Source organism: Lissotriton helveticus, chromosome 3_2 (assembly GCF_964261635.1).
Source record: "Lissotriton helveticus chromosome 3_2, aLisHel1.1, whole genome shotgun sequence".
Taxonomy (NCBI): Eukaryota; Metazoa; Chordata; class Amphibia; order Caudata; family Salamandridae; genus Lissotriton; species Lissotriton helveticus.
Window position 1 is genome coordinate 467418506 of NC_136062.1, and position 15972 is coordinate 467434477.

Consider the following 15972-nt stretch of genomic DNA (forward strand, 5'->3'; position numbering starts at 1 on the left):
CAGGTTGTATTATTATCGTTTTTAATGATTCCAGCTCAATTTCCACCAATATCATACATCATGGGACTTTTTATTTTTTTTTAGTTTATTTTGAAGCACCCAGTATGAAACGAATTACTGTGTTTAGTTGCCAGCATCTCTAAATAACTAGTATAAAATACAATATACATGTGAGTACTGCAAAAAAAGACCCCAAGTGGAATGTTGTACGGCTTTCCTAAAGGTAAGCACAGTATTTCTATTCTAATATCGAGGCGCAGGCAGTACAATCAACATTTTTGGGCTGACTAGCGAGAAGCTAGTTTCACTTACCCTGAATGTCAGTACTTCCCTTGTGGAGAAGATATAAGCCAAATGACCCTGGGTTAAAGGAGGGAATATGACTAATGATTTTATCCCAAGGTCAGGCTGATGTTGATTCATTGATGCACTTGAAAACATGAAATGCTTTGTTGAAGATAATGACCTTTTGGATAGGGGCTTTTGGATATGTACCAATTAAGTCTAGCCTGCGAATATGCAACAATATATCCCTAGTTTTAAAACAATAGCTTGTACATATTGCATCTGAGCACTTTGCTTTTTGGGAGCTAACTCATAAAGGAAATGGCATAATATAGATTTGACTCAGTCTGTAAACCAATTATGATTTTGTGAGATTTGTTTTGGGTGATGGGCAATGTCTGTTTCAGGTGTTTTATGCTGAATAAACCAGAACACACTACAGAGCTGATGTGAGCCTCAAAGTTCAATTCTACATCCCATTTGACCCTCAGCTGTTTAGCTTGCTTAGTCCAGGTGGATGGGATATCAAATATCTCCGGGGGCTAAATGAGGTTTTTCGGGAGTCTGTGACTTGAGCCTATTCAGAGTATCTCAAATTTGCACCATTTATCTTGAGCTCACTTTTATTCATTCCCATGGCCTAGAGGACCAACACGTGCACATAGATCTAGATGCCGTCAGCAAATAAGTATTATTTCAGGTTTCCAATGCTATAATTATAGAAATAGCATCTTGAAAAACAAGAGGGAGAGAGAAAGAAATGGTGGCCCTAGGGTACTGCACATTCAACCTCCACCTCTAATGATTTGAAGGACTCTAGTCTGAAACTTTGTGTCTGTCCTCCTCCAAAATGATCAGAACCAGTCTAGGGCTGTAGACTGCTCAGAGCTGGTCAAGCAAATAAATCTAACAATACCAGTCAAGATAAAGATATTTTGACCATCATCACCTAAGGCAGGCATCTAGAACTGTCCTATGCCCTGCTGAGAACTAAAACCTGCTACCGATAATCGCCCTGTTCTTTCTACTGTTAGGATGAAATCTCAGCATTTATCTCCTGAAGAGATCCTAGTAATTATCCCCTGGCTGAATTTCAGCCTTTTTCCCATCATGATGCTATCCCATCATTTATCCTCTGATAGGTTATCAGCACTTGTCTCCCGATGGGATTCCAGAATGTATCTCCTATTTGGATTTCAGAATTTATCTCTTTATTCGATTCCAGCATTTATCCACTGATTGGATTCTAGCATTTATCCCGTGTTTGGATCCCAGCAGTTATCCTTGGTGCAATGTCAGTATTCAGTTCATGACAGTATCCCAACATTTATTCCCGTATGAGATCCTAGCATTCATCTCCCAGCATGGATTCAGTGGATCCTAGCATTCGCTAATAATTGGATCCCAGCCTTTGTATGTAAATAGGATCCGCTATTTATTTCTGGCTACAATGTCCGCTTTGGTCTACTGGCATGATCCTTTCTGATCTCCTGATAAGATACCAGGACATATTTCCTGATAGGATCCCATTACCAGTGCATTGTTTGACTGACACACAATGGAATCCCAGCATTCATACACTCATAGCATCCTGGCTACATCCACCAATGAGATCCCATCATTGAACTTTTACAGGATCTGAGCATTCATCTACTGATTGAGTCTTTGCATTTATCCCTTTCTTGGAAATTCAGCATTTTTCCTTTCACAAGATTCTGGAACTCATATCATGCAGCAATCCTAGTATCCATTCATTGATGGGATCGTCGCATTTATCTACTGGTGGGATCCGATTATTAAATTCCTGATAGAATTCCATCATTTATTCTCTGTTATGTTATGTTATGTTATGCTAAATGAATTTTATACAGCGCACGTACACCAGCCGGTTTAATGGCGCTCATAAGCAAGAGGGGGGCTGCGAGAGTGATGTATTTGACTTACAGATATGCCTAAGTGAAGAGAAAGGTTTTAAGGAGTTTCCTGAACTGTACGTAACAGGCTGTAAGCCTCATTTCCACAGGAAGCGAATTCCAGAGCTGTGGAGCTAATATCGCAAATCTGATCCCGCCGAGTTTCTTACGTTTAAATACGGAGGCAGTCAGCAAATTAAGATTGGAGGAGTGCAGTTCTCGAGAGGGGATGTAGCACTGAATCCTGGAAGAGAGGAAGGCAGGTCCATTCCCCGTTAGGGCTTTGAATGTGGTGCATCCCAGTTTAAATGCACAGCGTTTAGCCACTTGGAGCCAGTGAAGGCTCTTCAATAGGGGTTTAACGTGATGTCATATGGGCTGGTGGGCGATAAGTCTGGCTACATGATTTTGCACCAGCTGCAAACTTTGTAGTTGGTATGCGGGGATGCCAACATGAAGAGAGTTGGCATAATCAATACACGACATTACGAAGGCAAGGACAGTCAGGGTTAGGCCCTCAGTGGTTAGGAATCTACCGATCTTCCGGATTCTGCGAAGATGGAAGGAGCACGCCGAAACCACTGAGCTTATCTGGACCTTCATGGAAAGATCATTGCTAATCATGATCCCTAAAGTCTTGACGGAAGTTGCAGGGAGTGGGGGACTACCTAGTGTAGGGGGACAAACACTGGCGTTTCATGGGTTTGATAATCCACCTGTGAGGATGAGCTCAGTTTTGTCTGGGTCTAATTTCAGTTGGTTGTCGTTCATCCAGGTGCTAATAAAGCTTAGTGTTGAGTGCTGAAAAGATGGTAGGATTGATATCTCTGACTGGATCCTATTATTCATCAACTGAAGAGATCAAAGCACAATCCTCTTTTTTATGGAAACGTTCCTCTTATATTGGCGCTTCAGATGGTTTTAATGTTAGAGGTCTGCTATGCCTCTGTTTGTTCCATTTATGGAGTTTGACCTTTGGGTTTTACAGGTCTGAAAATGTGCCTGCTGTTGGGTTCAATGTCTTCTTTGCATTAGGAGTAGAGTTTAATTTTTACGTATGTCTCCTAAAATCCTCTATTGCAATTGTATCTGCACCAGGGCAGTTCCTGATGAAGTTCAATGTGTCCAGTGTAGTTTTTGGTACCTACTAATATTCTTGTCTGTGCTTATACATCATTGTTAAGACCTGTATCAGTCTTATCATTGTTTAGATAAAGGGGCTTGCTCTTGGTGGAGGAATAAGATGCCTGCTCAAATACGAGTGAACCTAACTGAGAAGTTCTGGATAAGAGGCTTTGGAGGGAGGTACTTGCCGTAGGCATAGTATACTTTCAAGACAGATGATGTTTAAAGAATTTTCATTTTCATATTTGATTTCAGGTCTGTGCAGTACTCTTCTCTCTGACCCAACCGGCACATTGATGTCATCCAATAACCCTTCCTCATACCCAAACAACGTCAACTGTGTCTACCTGATCCGAATGCCTTCTGATAAGGTAATCCCTTCAAAAAGAAGCTGATAAAGTCGGTCCTCCTTTCCTCCTGCTAGAACCCAGAGCCGCCAGGGGTGGGTCTTTAGGTAGTGCACTGGGTTAAGACCTGCCTCACTGACAGGTGGCAGAGGTAGCTGCTGAGGTTAATCCCTCTTGTTAGAGTGGTCCATGAGTGAGGAGGAGAAAGATCTGTTCTTGGAATGTTCTCTCCGATGACGCACCACACCATCGTTGCAAAGCTTCTGAGAAGAACCAACTAGTGGGTGTTATTTAAATCTACAGTAGTGATGCAACTGCAGAATAGATGGAATACAACTTAAAGATTGAGTCTACAAGGGGCAACTAAGTTAGACTTTAATCAAATTCAAATTGGGCTACCAAGAAATGCCTCATGGGCGCAGTATACAAAGGTGAGAGAGAATGTCAGTGTAGTTCCCCAAAGGATAAGGGCACACCAGGGTTAACCTATTATTAAACAGTGTAGCAGTACAGAATACTGGGGTGCACAGCGACAGGTATTACCCCCCTGAGTGTATGGGACAAGAATATTGAGTTTAAAATATTGTGCTACAAAAAAATCATAGCCAAAATATTAGCTACAAAAATATGGTTATGGTCAAGATATGCATAGGAACATATAGACTTACTATATTTAATTTGACATTTATCTTGACAATACATGGATATATGGCTTTAATGTTGAGTGATGCGGAGAGTAGTTAATCAATACTTAGCAATATTTATTCAGAATGTTGCGATAGTCAATATTCTAGCTACAATGTTTTTGTATGTGATATTTCTCTGCTCGATATTCTAATGTACAACCCTTACACAAAACATGAGCTTCCGTTCCAAGTGTGGAAATCCTTTGTGAGATTTACTGTGAAGGGTGGCAGCCTTCTTCATTTCATGGTCTGCTGTTGGGCTTCACTCACATTGGGAAACATTGTTTACAACGCATGCAATACATCACATGCCATTACACCGCAAGTCGCTACAACGACGCATTGTTACTTCGCATGCCAATACAACGCAAGTTGTTACAATGACTTGCTGTAGGGGGCCGAAGGTGTTGGATTTGTTGGATTTTCAACTTAACACCTTCCCTACTGTTGGACACACTGGAGTTGGAATAGTAAATTATACTATTCCAAACTCCAGCCCCCCCTACAGCAAGTCGTTGTAACGACTTGTGTTGTAATGGCATGCAATGTAATAACGTGTCGTTGCAACAACTTGCGTTGTAATGGCATGTGTAGAAAACACATGCTTTGTAAAGAGTGTTATTCCTCACATTCAAAGGTATGGCAAATATTATTGATAACCCAGAGGCAGTGCCCCAGAGAAGTGTATGACCTTCACTATGCGTCCAGTGAGGAGGCAATTGTACCATGTGTATTGAAGCTTACACCGGTTACTCTTTTAAATATATGGTGTTGACAGAGAGCCACAGCTTAGAACAAGCAATCCAGAATCCAGTGTGTAACTTCTTCACAAGAGGTACCTGAGCTTCAGCATAGGTTTGGTTCCAAGTAGAGGCACCAAGAGAGAAAACAGGGGGTGCAGGGACAGCATAAGGGTGCCATGTCACTTCAAATACACTATTGAAGTGGAGGGATGGTGGTGACAGAGGCCATAGATAGAAGCTGTCACTAAATTAAAGACTCGAGGTAAAGGTATGCAGGTATTGTCTGACAGGCAATGCAAAATCACTAACTGAGTCGAGTCTGCGGCTAGCTTTTAAAAACTGAAAATCAGTCCTTTTTTACACAAAGGATAAATAAAAGTTTATAAACACTCTGGAGATCGTATGTCTAATTTCTAACTCTTTCTTCTCAGATTCTTCTGCAGTTTGATGCCTTTGATCTCCAATCATCCCCAAACTGCGCCTCTGACTACCTCACAATTTACGATGGCAACAATAAGACTGCCCCAGTCTTACTCAGCAAAGCGTGTGGGACGGGACAGCTCCAGCCATTCACCTCTTCCGGAAATGAGATGTTGGTGGAGTTTGTGACGGATGGTTCCATCACTGCCAGTGGGTTCAAGGCCTCCTACAGCAATGGTACGGTCCTTGGTGTCATGCTGCTCTCAGTCAAGGGTGTGGGTTATTATGGCCTCCTACAGCAATGATATAGCCCATGGTGTCAGGCCACTCACAGACAGGGGAGGGAGGACACAGAGGCCTTCTACAGCAATGGTAAGGTCTTTGTTGTCAGGCTATTCGCATACAGGGTACGGAGGACTTAGAGGCCTCCCACAGCAATAGTATGGTGTAGAAATCTGGCTCTCTAAATAGTCTACTAAAATGAAGTACACTGTGCAGAGAGTCTAGTGGATCCCCAATAGGTGTGCAGAGTTAAAAGTAGATAATTCCAATGCTCTTTTCATTGTAGCGTGGGCAAACAGTTAGGCTTATCAGAGGGTAACGCTTGGCATTTGCTGGCAAACACAGAGGCATTAAATGATTCACACACTCAAGAAATAACCCGAGACCAGTTAGTAAAAAAAAAAGTTGATCTCTATTTTTAGAAACCAAGAGCTTCATTCAAAAGTTAATAAATGCTTTGCATGTCAATTTCCAACCAATGCAGTTCAAGACACAAATGCTTATAGGTTTAAATCAACAGCAGCCACTACCATCAGGCAGAGAGGGTTGCAGTCAAGGAGAATAAAAGTATTGGGTTAGATAGCAGAGTAATGCCAACACATTTCCTGTTACGGTCAATGGAAGCAACACTTCTCCACAGAGTTTTGGGGGACAGCGGTAGCCAGGGTTCAGGGGAATTTTTACCCCAAGGGTAGTCAGAGTTTTGGACGCCCCATTGCTCAGGCACAGCAGGCGATTCTGGATCAGAGGTGCCTGAGTTCTCGGGATGCAGAGTTTGTTCTTCACTGGTGGCAATCAACTGCAGGTGAGGTGAGGTCAGTACGTCATGGTCGTGCCCAAGTTGCTGCTTTCACATAGTTGACATCACCAGAAATAGGGAACAGGCTCGAAGTAGTGGAGCTGTTTCCAGAATAGGTCGCAGGTGCTGTGAGGATCCTTCAGGCTGTTGGATGCCATGAAGGGGTCAGTTACCAGATTGGTTACCAACAAGCCTTAGCTGGTGCAACGTTTTGTTGATGGGGTGAATCGCATTGACACGGTCTGTGCCGATCTTCATCTTGTGTCGGTGTTTATCAGCGGCGTACCTGGGACCAGTAACAGAAGTCCAAAAGGAGGTCCCAGACAATTGGCAAAGACTGGCAGGGCTCTGGGATTCTTGGAGGCTGCACAGGTTTCAGGTAGGGACGGCAGACCATAGTTTTTGAGTCCGTAGTTGGCAGGGTTTGGCATCTGTTTTTTCTTCAGCAGGACTCAGTTCCTGGATCAGCAGCGTGTCTTCTTCCCTTGTCTCCTTTAAGTCCGTGGAATCTGAAGTCAAGGTCTCGGGGAGTATAGGAAGCTGGCTCGGTACATAATATACCAAAGTAAGGTATAGTGTGCACAGAGTCCAGTGTATCCCCAGAGTCTCAAAGAGGCTTAAGTAGATAATAATAAATCTCTATTTGTGATAGTGTGGTCGAGCAGTTATCAGAGGGCTGAGTTAAGCATTTGTTGTACACACACAGCCAAAAAACGATTACAAACACTCAAAGATTGCATTCAAGTCCAATTATTCTTTTATAAAAAAGTTATTGCTTTGTTATTTTTTTTTAGAACCAAGAGGAACTCAGTTGCATGTAAGTAACAGCTTCAAGAATAGCAATAATACTTTTCAAGATTCAGTGTAAATTGCTTTGCAAGGTAACAGACATTTTTTACAGTACTAAAAATACTTTGGTATTGTCAGTCAGCGATAATAGAACTTAGCATAGCAATTGTAGACAGTAAAATGCAATAGGAGAAAAGGCAATGCAATCCTATGAGAGGAAAACAGGTATATGCATTAACAGGTAAGTATACGACCTACTGTTCCAGTCTTTGGGGGTTTAAACTAGCACTGGGCAAGGTCCAGTTTAAGGCAGGTACTGCACCAGCAGCAGCATCGGTGCTGCCGGGTGCAGAGGTCACTGAGCTCAATGTTAGTCAATGGAGGCTAGGGGCACCCACAAAAGGTGCAGGTTGCAGGTATGTGACTGTGGTTTCAGGTACCGGCCGCGAGGGTTAAGGTGACCACAGAGGGGGGCATAAGGCAGCACCATAACTATGCCATTAGAGGCACAGGGGCGATAGGTGCAGGGGTGCAAAGCAGCGTTGGGGAACCCAATGCACACCAATGGGGAATCTCGGTTGCACAAAGAGGCTCAGGCTCAGACCAGGAGGTTGGATGAAGGTGAACACTGGCTGGACAGGTAATTTGGGATGCCAAGGGAGGTCGTGGAACTGTTTGATGGGCTCCCCGATGGCCGGTGGCGGAGGATGCAGGGGTACCTTTTGGTGTCGGATTTTCTCTGTAGGAGCAGGTCATGATCAGAGGGGCCCTCCATGTAGAGGTTGAAGGTGACAAGTGTGGGGTCCAGGAAAGGTCAGCCACCAATGGCGTTGAAGCCTGAATTGCTGGGAAGATGTCACTGGACAGGTAAGCCACTCAGACTTGGGCCGGAGGCATCTGGTGCACAGTAGGCAGGGGTCGTGGACCCACCTGGATCCAGAGTTCTTGAAGTTGGAGTGTTGCAGGGGCGCTGTCCTCTAGAGATCTGGTATTTGTTGTAGAGTGGCAATCTTCCTGGGGTTCTTAGAAGACGCTGGCCACTGAACAGGTGTTATCTTCTTCGCATGGTATTGGAGCAAGAGACAGGCTAGTAGGGCTGCTTCCAAATCAGTGATCATCTTCCAGGCTCGGCTGCATAGCGTCTTCTTCGTCCTTTTCTTCTTAGGTCACAGGAATATTGAGATCAAGGTTCAGGAATGCCCCTAAATACAGAATTTAGGGGTGTTATAGGCACTGGCAGGTAGTAGCCAATGGGCTAATTTGCCTTTAAGATGACTAAACCCTTGTATGTTTACTCCCTTTGGGGAGAGGACATCTCCTGACCTTAGTAGCTAAAATCCTTCCATTCAAGATGGAGGATTTCCTAAGGAGGGGGTCACTGCGGCTCTGGACACTTTAGGCGTGGTTCTGGCTTCAGGGGGAATATACCTCTCCTGAATAATTATTTTCCCGGCAACCTTGCTGCCAAAAGTGGGGCTTGGTCCACTGGAAGGAGAGGCACTGGCTAGCATTACAAAGGGAAGGAAGACTTTGTGGCTCACTGCCCTGAATGCTGTTCCTGCTAAGGGGTAGGTGAAGCACCTCTGCAAAAGGAGGCTTTGTCCCTGACCCTCGTGTGCCCAAGGGCTCTCACATCAGGGGGTCAGAAACATGTCTGGGTGTGGCATCAGTGTGAATTTATTGTGCTGAGACGTTTGGTACCAAACTTCTCAGCTTTCAGTAAAGCCATCATGGAGCTGTGGAGCTCGTAACGACAAATGTCCAGATCATGTACTCAATATGGCTTCACTGCACTTACAATGTCTAAGAATGGACTTAGACATTGTAGGGGCATATTGCTCAAGCAGCTATGCCCTCACTTGTGGTATAGTGCACCCTGCCTGCTAGAAGGGTGACTTACCTATGCCACTGGCAGTGTGCGTGGCATGGTACACAGACATGTAGCCTTTCAGGCTAGTCTTTTGAGCAGCTGTGTAGTGGTTTTATCTTGGATTACACTGAATTCGTTTTTTGTGATACAGGAGTTTTTGAAGAGAAAAGTTTTATGCAAATGAGCACAAGACCAGTGAGTGAGTCTCATTTAATTTTGAGCACAAACACAGTGGTGTGGAAAAGGGTTTTTCACATTTTCTCAAGCCTTGCACCTTGTGATCCTTTGATGTCCTGCATATCAAATAACAGCAGTTTAAGTAATTGAATGTTATATTTAGTTCACAGGCCCCTGAGGAAGAGCTCACAGAGCTTGAAATGCATCGGGCACTAAGAAGAGTTGTCTAGAATGTTGTCACCAATTTAATGTGGATCGTTAAAAAGTGTACTAGATTATTGTGATTGCAACAATAATGTTTACAACATTGTTTTACACATAGAAATGTTTTTGAATCATCAAGTTTATTGTGTAAATAAGAACAATATCAAATTAATTTATTTGCGATGAGTACTATTTTGTAATTTTGTAGAACTTGCTAAAAACATAGAGGGCTGTTCCAGAGATTGAACCACACCAGCAACAGTGCACGGAGGTTAAGTGGTTCATTCACTTAAGATAGATGGTTTAAGTTAGGCACGGATTGGACAAACGTGCCACCCCCGTAAGCACGCTTGGTTTAAAAAAATTAGAAAGTTAAAAAATATTCACCATATATTCTTTTGCAAAAAACAGGAGGAGTGCTTCTCTAATTTAAATACACAGACATGTGTGCCATGTTGACTCCAGGTTTGTCTGCACCAAAACAAGCAGCCTGCAAAGGCAGTGTATACGTGTTAGGGGAGGGGTTTTTGAGGGTGGTATAATACATGCTGCAGCCATTAGAGGACCTCTCTGGTCACAAGGCGCTGGCTGAAGGTGGGCACACCTCCTAGTCTCACTAGCTTTCCCTCCTTTGCTCCTGCCAAATGTTGGAACAGGAAAGGGGGGGTTAGGCTTCCCTCACTATCCGGAGGTTCCTGAGTTGGATTTCAAAGGTGGCTTGGCCTTTGAAGCTTTTCACCTAGGAAGGCCATCCTGTCTTGTAGGAGAATTGCAACACCTCCGACCAGAGCAGGCTTTGTCTCTGTCCTCTCGAGAGCACGTGCTCTGACCCCATGGGGTAAAAATCATGCCTGGTGGTGGGAGACTGACGAAAACAAATCAGGAACCACACCAGGGCTTGGTAGGCTTTATGGGGACTCTCTAGGTTTAAAGTATTTTATTAAGGCATAAAAAACACGGGGGGGGGAGCAGGAGGTCAGGGAAACATACAATACAAGAAGCAAAACGTTGCAGCGAGTCAGAAGAAGAGGAGGGAGGTAGGATGCCCCAGAGGGTAACAGGGCAAAAACATAAGGCAATAAGGCATTGTGAACAACCCCCCGTAGGCCCCCACTCCCTAGGCAAGGCCAAGCCAAAAGAGCACTCTGCGACACAGCAAAGGAGAAGCATACCGTTCCACCAGCCCCCCGACCCCAGAAAAGGAGAAGAAGGAAAAGCAAGAAGGAAAGAAAAGAAAACAACACCCCAACAACCCCGTCCGAAAGTCAGCAATAGAAGCACAAAACCCCCCCACCTCCCACCCCCAACCCCCGGTCCCCAACCCGCAGAATCACTCCGCCGCTGGCACTGGCGGTGTCAGCCTAAGGAGGCGCAAGTACCGTGGACACGTTATCTCGCGAAATTCCGTGGACAGCAGCGCCAAAAAGGGATGCCAGAGCTCCTCAAACTGGTCAACCTTCCCAGCCACCGTTAGCGATATCTTCTCCATACCCAGTACCTGCCAGAGCCTATGCAACCAGCCAGTAATAGAGGGGGCAGTGGGTGTGCGCCAAAGGACAAGTATATTCTGAACGGCTGAGCCTAGCGCAATCGCAATCTGCCTGCCCCTGCGGGATTTCAGCGGGTACATTAAGTCATTGGGGAGGCCAAGCAAGACATACGCGGGGAAGCGCGGGAGCTCAATCTCAAAATGCCTATCCACCTCATCTAAGACTTCCTTCCAGTAGGCCGACAGCACCGGGCACTCCCAGAGAATGTGCGTGAGGGTGCCCTCCTGCCCGCAGCCGCGCCAACATCCCTTATCGCCTATTTTGCGCATCTCGTAGAGCCGCACCGGGGTGTAGTACCAATAGGTGGACACTTTAGTGAAGGTTTCCGTCAGCCCAGTGTGGTACGCAGAGTGCCTCGCCCGATATGCAATCCCATCCCATTCCTTGTGGCTCAGGGTCCTGCCCAGTTCCCTGTGCCAACGCTCCCTCCCTGGGTTATGGTAGTGGAACGGCGGGGGTTGGAGAAATTTATACAAATCAGTGATGAGTTTGGCGTCCGAGGCCCGGGTCACCAACCATCGCTCATAGGGCGTAATCGTACGGGCGGCGACGTCACGCACTAAGGGCTGAAGAGCCCAATGGCGGACTTGCATGTAACGCAGTCTATCCCCCTCCGTCAAGCCAAACTCCTGTCGGAGCTGCTGGAAGGGGAGCACGCCCTCCGGGCCGTAAATCTGGAAAAGCGCTCTACATCCCGCATTCACCCAGTGGGAAAAGGCCCCCGGCTCCAGGCCCGGAGTGAAGTCCGGGTTGCCAGCAATGGGAGTGAACGGCGACGGAAAAGTGGTGAGCTCCCGAAGCTCACACACCGCGTCCCACACTCTTAGCGGGACCCGGGTGATAAAGGAGGCGTAGAGATTAGGCGGGCGGTGAATGCGCCGTAGGAACGGGACATCCTGGAGGGTACGGCCAGCCACTGCCTGGTCCTGAAAGAGCCAATGTTTGTCCGATCCCCACCGGCTCCACTCCACCAGGTACCTAAGCTGCGCCGCCTGAAAGTACTTCCGGAGGTCCGGGATCCCGAGCCCTCCCGCCTCCGGGGCAAGCATGGAGAGGACCCGCCTCATCCGAGGCTTACGACCCTGCCACACAAAGCGGGAGATGTCTGTCTGCGCCTGCCGTATCCAACCCACGGGGGGCTGAAGAGGCAGAGCGCGAAAGAGATACAGGATCTGGGGCAGTATCGTCATCTTCACCGCCGCAACACGGCCCAACCACGAGATTAGGCCCTTGTTCCATCGGCCAAGTTCCTCCTTTATCTTTTTGCCTAGAGAGGAATAGTTAGCTGCGACCATGGCAGGCAGGGTGGGAGCAAGCAAAATGCCCAGGTAAGGCACCGTGGAGGAGGACCACTGCAAAGGGAAGAGACTCTGAAGGTCCCGTCTGGTGTCGGCAGAGAGCGACACATCCAGTGCCGCCGACTTGGCCACGTTCATTTTAAAGCCCGCAACGCGGGCAAAAGCATCCAGCTCCTGGACGCAGGCAGGGAGTGACCGCCTGGGGTCATCTAGGGTCAGCAAGACATCGTCCGCGTATAAGCTGACAGTGTGTGTGTATTGCCCCATCTTCACCCCAATAGCGTCCGGGTTGTCGCGGATCCTCTGCGCAAACGGCTCCATATAAAGGGCGAAGAGGAGCGGCGAGAGAGGGCAACCCTGTCTCGTGCCGCGCTCAATGGTGAAGCTGCTGGAGCTGTGTCCATTGACACGCACTGACGCCGACGGTCTCCTATAGCAGTTAAAGACCATAGTGCGGAACTTCTCACCGATCCCCAGTTTCCCAAGGACCAGCTCGAGGTACGGCCAATGAACCCTATCAAAGGCCTTCTCCGCGTCGACCGATAGCAGCATCCGCTCCCCCGGGACGCGTGAGGCCTTTTCCAGCACATGCGTCACCCTCTTCGTATTGTCGACCGTCTGCCGACCAGGCACAAAACCGGCCTGATCCGCCTCCACCAAACCCGGTAAGTGTAGACCCAGTCTGGCCGCCAAGATTCCGGTGTAAAGCTTGAGGTCCACATTCAGGAGCGAAATGGGCCGGTACGAGCCGCACAAGGTCCGGTCCTTCCCCGGCTTGGGGATAACCGACACAGTCGCCGAGAGGAGGTCCGGTGGGATGGCGCCCGGTTCGGAGAAGGAGTTGAACAAGCGAGCCAGGAGAGGAGCGACAGCGGGACAGAAGGTCTTGTAGAACAAGGTCGTGTAGCCATCCGGGCCCGGGGCTTTACCATGCTTCAGCCTTGCGATCGCGGAGATGACCTCCTCCACGTGAATGTCCCTCTCTAGGTGGTCCGCCTGGGAGGGGTCCAGGGCCGGAAGGGTCACGGACTCCAGATAGGCCTCAGCCTCTCCCGGTGGGGAAGACTCCGAAGCGTACAGTGCCTCGTAAAAGGATCGAAAGGTATCCGCCACCTCCGCGTCCCCGGAAACCGGGATCCCATCCACTCCCACCAGCTCCTTCACCACATTGCGTTGCTGCGCAGCCCTGAGCCTATGGGCCAGGAGCTTACCGCATCTGTCTCCGCCGGTGTAAAAGGCATGCTTCAGGCGCAGCGCCGCGTACTCCGCCCGATCAAGATCCAGCGCAGAGAGGAGTTTTCGTGCCGCCTTCAGTTGCCTCCAAACGCGAGGAGCCCCTGTACGGCGGTGTACCTGCTCAAGCTCCCTAACCTGCGCCGTCAGTTCGTCCCTCTTGCGCTGGCGTTCCTTATTTTCCGCCGAGGAAATGGAGATAAACTCTCCCCTGACGACCGTTTTCAAAGCCGCCCACTGCGTAGCCAGGGACGTGTCAGAGTTGTTATTGTGGGTCTGGAAGTCCCGGATGACCTCGTCCACTCGCTTCACCACCGACGTCTTATGGAGCAGCGTGTCCCGAAGCCGCCACATCCCTCTCGAGGGGGGGGCCGCCGGCCACGCAAAGACTCCGGAAACCGGCGCGTGGTCGGACAGGGACAAGACCCCGATGTCCGCCGCCTCGGCGGCCGAGCGAAGCGGGCCGCTCACCAAGAGGTAATCCAACCGCGAATAAGTGCGGTGTGCATGGGAAAAGTAGGAGTAATCCCTATCGGTGGGATGCATGGTGCGCCAGAGGTCATGCAGGTCCATCTCTGCAAGCCGGTCCCGCACCGCCGCAGAAAGCTCCCCCGTTTGCGGAAAGCGCTGAGCAGACCTATCCAGAGTGGAGTCGAAGACTATATTCAGGTCTCCCCCCAGAATGATATGTCGATCGGGCGAGGCAGTAACGTCTACCAACACCGACTCCAGGAAATGATCCTGGTGGTCGTTTGGGCTGTAAACCGAACCAACCGTAAAGGCAACACCTCCCAAGCGCATGCGGTACACTAAGAGCCTCCCCTTCTGCTCGGCATGTTTATACAGCACCTCCCCTCTAAAAGAGCTGGCTAGAAGAATGGCCACCCCAGCGGTCTTAGTCGCAGCAGAGGAAAAGAGTTGCGTGGGGAACTTGGCAGAGCGCAACCTATGGCAATCTCCGGAGAGTAAATGAGTCTCCTGCAGGAGGCAAATATCCGCCCGCGACCCCTCTAACAGGGAGAGGATCGCCCTACGCTTCACGGGGTTATTCAGACCCTTGACATTAAGGGTCACTACCTTCAGGGGTGGCATCGCCTCCAGGGGAACAGCGCGCTATGAAGCAGACGGGGGATCAGCGGAGGGGGCGCGCGGGGCAGGGGCGCAGGGAAGGCCAGAGGCGGCCTCGTACTCGGTCGGACTACATCGGACGGGACCCCCCCCACAACAAACCAACAATGAAACCCCCCCAAGAACCACTTATGGCAACCGGCCAAAACAAAAAGGAAAAAACAACACCCCATAGTCTCAGTCTAGCCCAAATGGGCGAGTCTGCAGAAAACAGTCAAGTGGACGTCCAGCCACACACCACCCCCCCGCCCCCCCAGCCCCAGCCCAACATCGTTAAAGCCAAGAACCTCTCCCCCCGGAGAAAAGTTAGGCCGTTAAGGCCACACCAGTAGATACAGGCAAGTCCCCGGCCGCAGTCCTCAGGGCCTCCGCCATTTCAGCTCTGATGGTGGGCGAGTCCGGACGACTCACCGGCGCTGACGATGGGCGCCTTCTCGACCTCCGTCGGCCCCGCCGCTCGGGGCGCCTCCGCGCGGGTGTAGCCCCGTCCTCCGCCGTAGTAGTAAGACCCAGCACCCCGCAAACATCCTGTAAGGAGCGCAGCTGATGCAGTACCCCATTCCATCGAAAGATAAGACGGAAGGGGTGACCCCAGGAATAGGCCGTCTCGTGCTCTCGCAGAAAGTCCGTAGCGATGCGGAAAGACCTGCGCTTTTGCAGCGTGATAGCGGACAGGTCCTGATAGAGCGCCACAGGTCGGTCGCGGAAGGTCAGTGGCTGCTTCCTACGGGCCTCCGTCATGATGCGCTCCTTTAGAGGGAAATCCGGCAAGAACGCCAAGATATCAGGCGGGGGTGCCGATGACTGGCGCTGGCGGCCCACCCTGTGTGCTCTGTCAATGCGGATGGGGAAATCCGCTCCCTCCTCCAAGATGTCGCGGAACAGGTCCTGCAGATAAGCCACCAGGTCCGCACCCTCATCGGCGGATGAAACACCCCGCACCCGGATGTTATTCCGCCTGGACCTGTTCTCGAGGTCCTCCGAGTGGGCCTGGAGCTCGACACATTGCTCCCGGAGGCGGAGGACATCCTGTTGGAGATGGGTTATCTCCTCATCGCGACTCTGAGCCGCCGTCTCCACCGCATCGACCCGTTCACCCAGGCCCTCGACATCCCTGCGCACC

The 15972-nt window shown here is 49.1% G+C and overlaps 1 protein-coding gene across 1 annotated transcript in view; it reads left to right on the forward strand.

The window, feature by feature from the left end:
• Positions 1-15972, forward strand: part of LOC144826174 (embryonic protein UVS.2-like) — a 102137-nt gene that overhangs the window by 26338 nt on the left and 59827 nt on the right. The window contains exons 7-8 of the mRNA XM_078684569.1: positions 3579-3694; positions 5531-5756. Of these exons, the coding sequence (XP_078540695.1) occupies positions 3579-3694; positions 5531-5756 (342 nt within the window). The remainder of the gene's footprint in view (positions 1-3578; positions 3695-5530; positions 5757-15972) is intronic.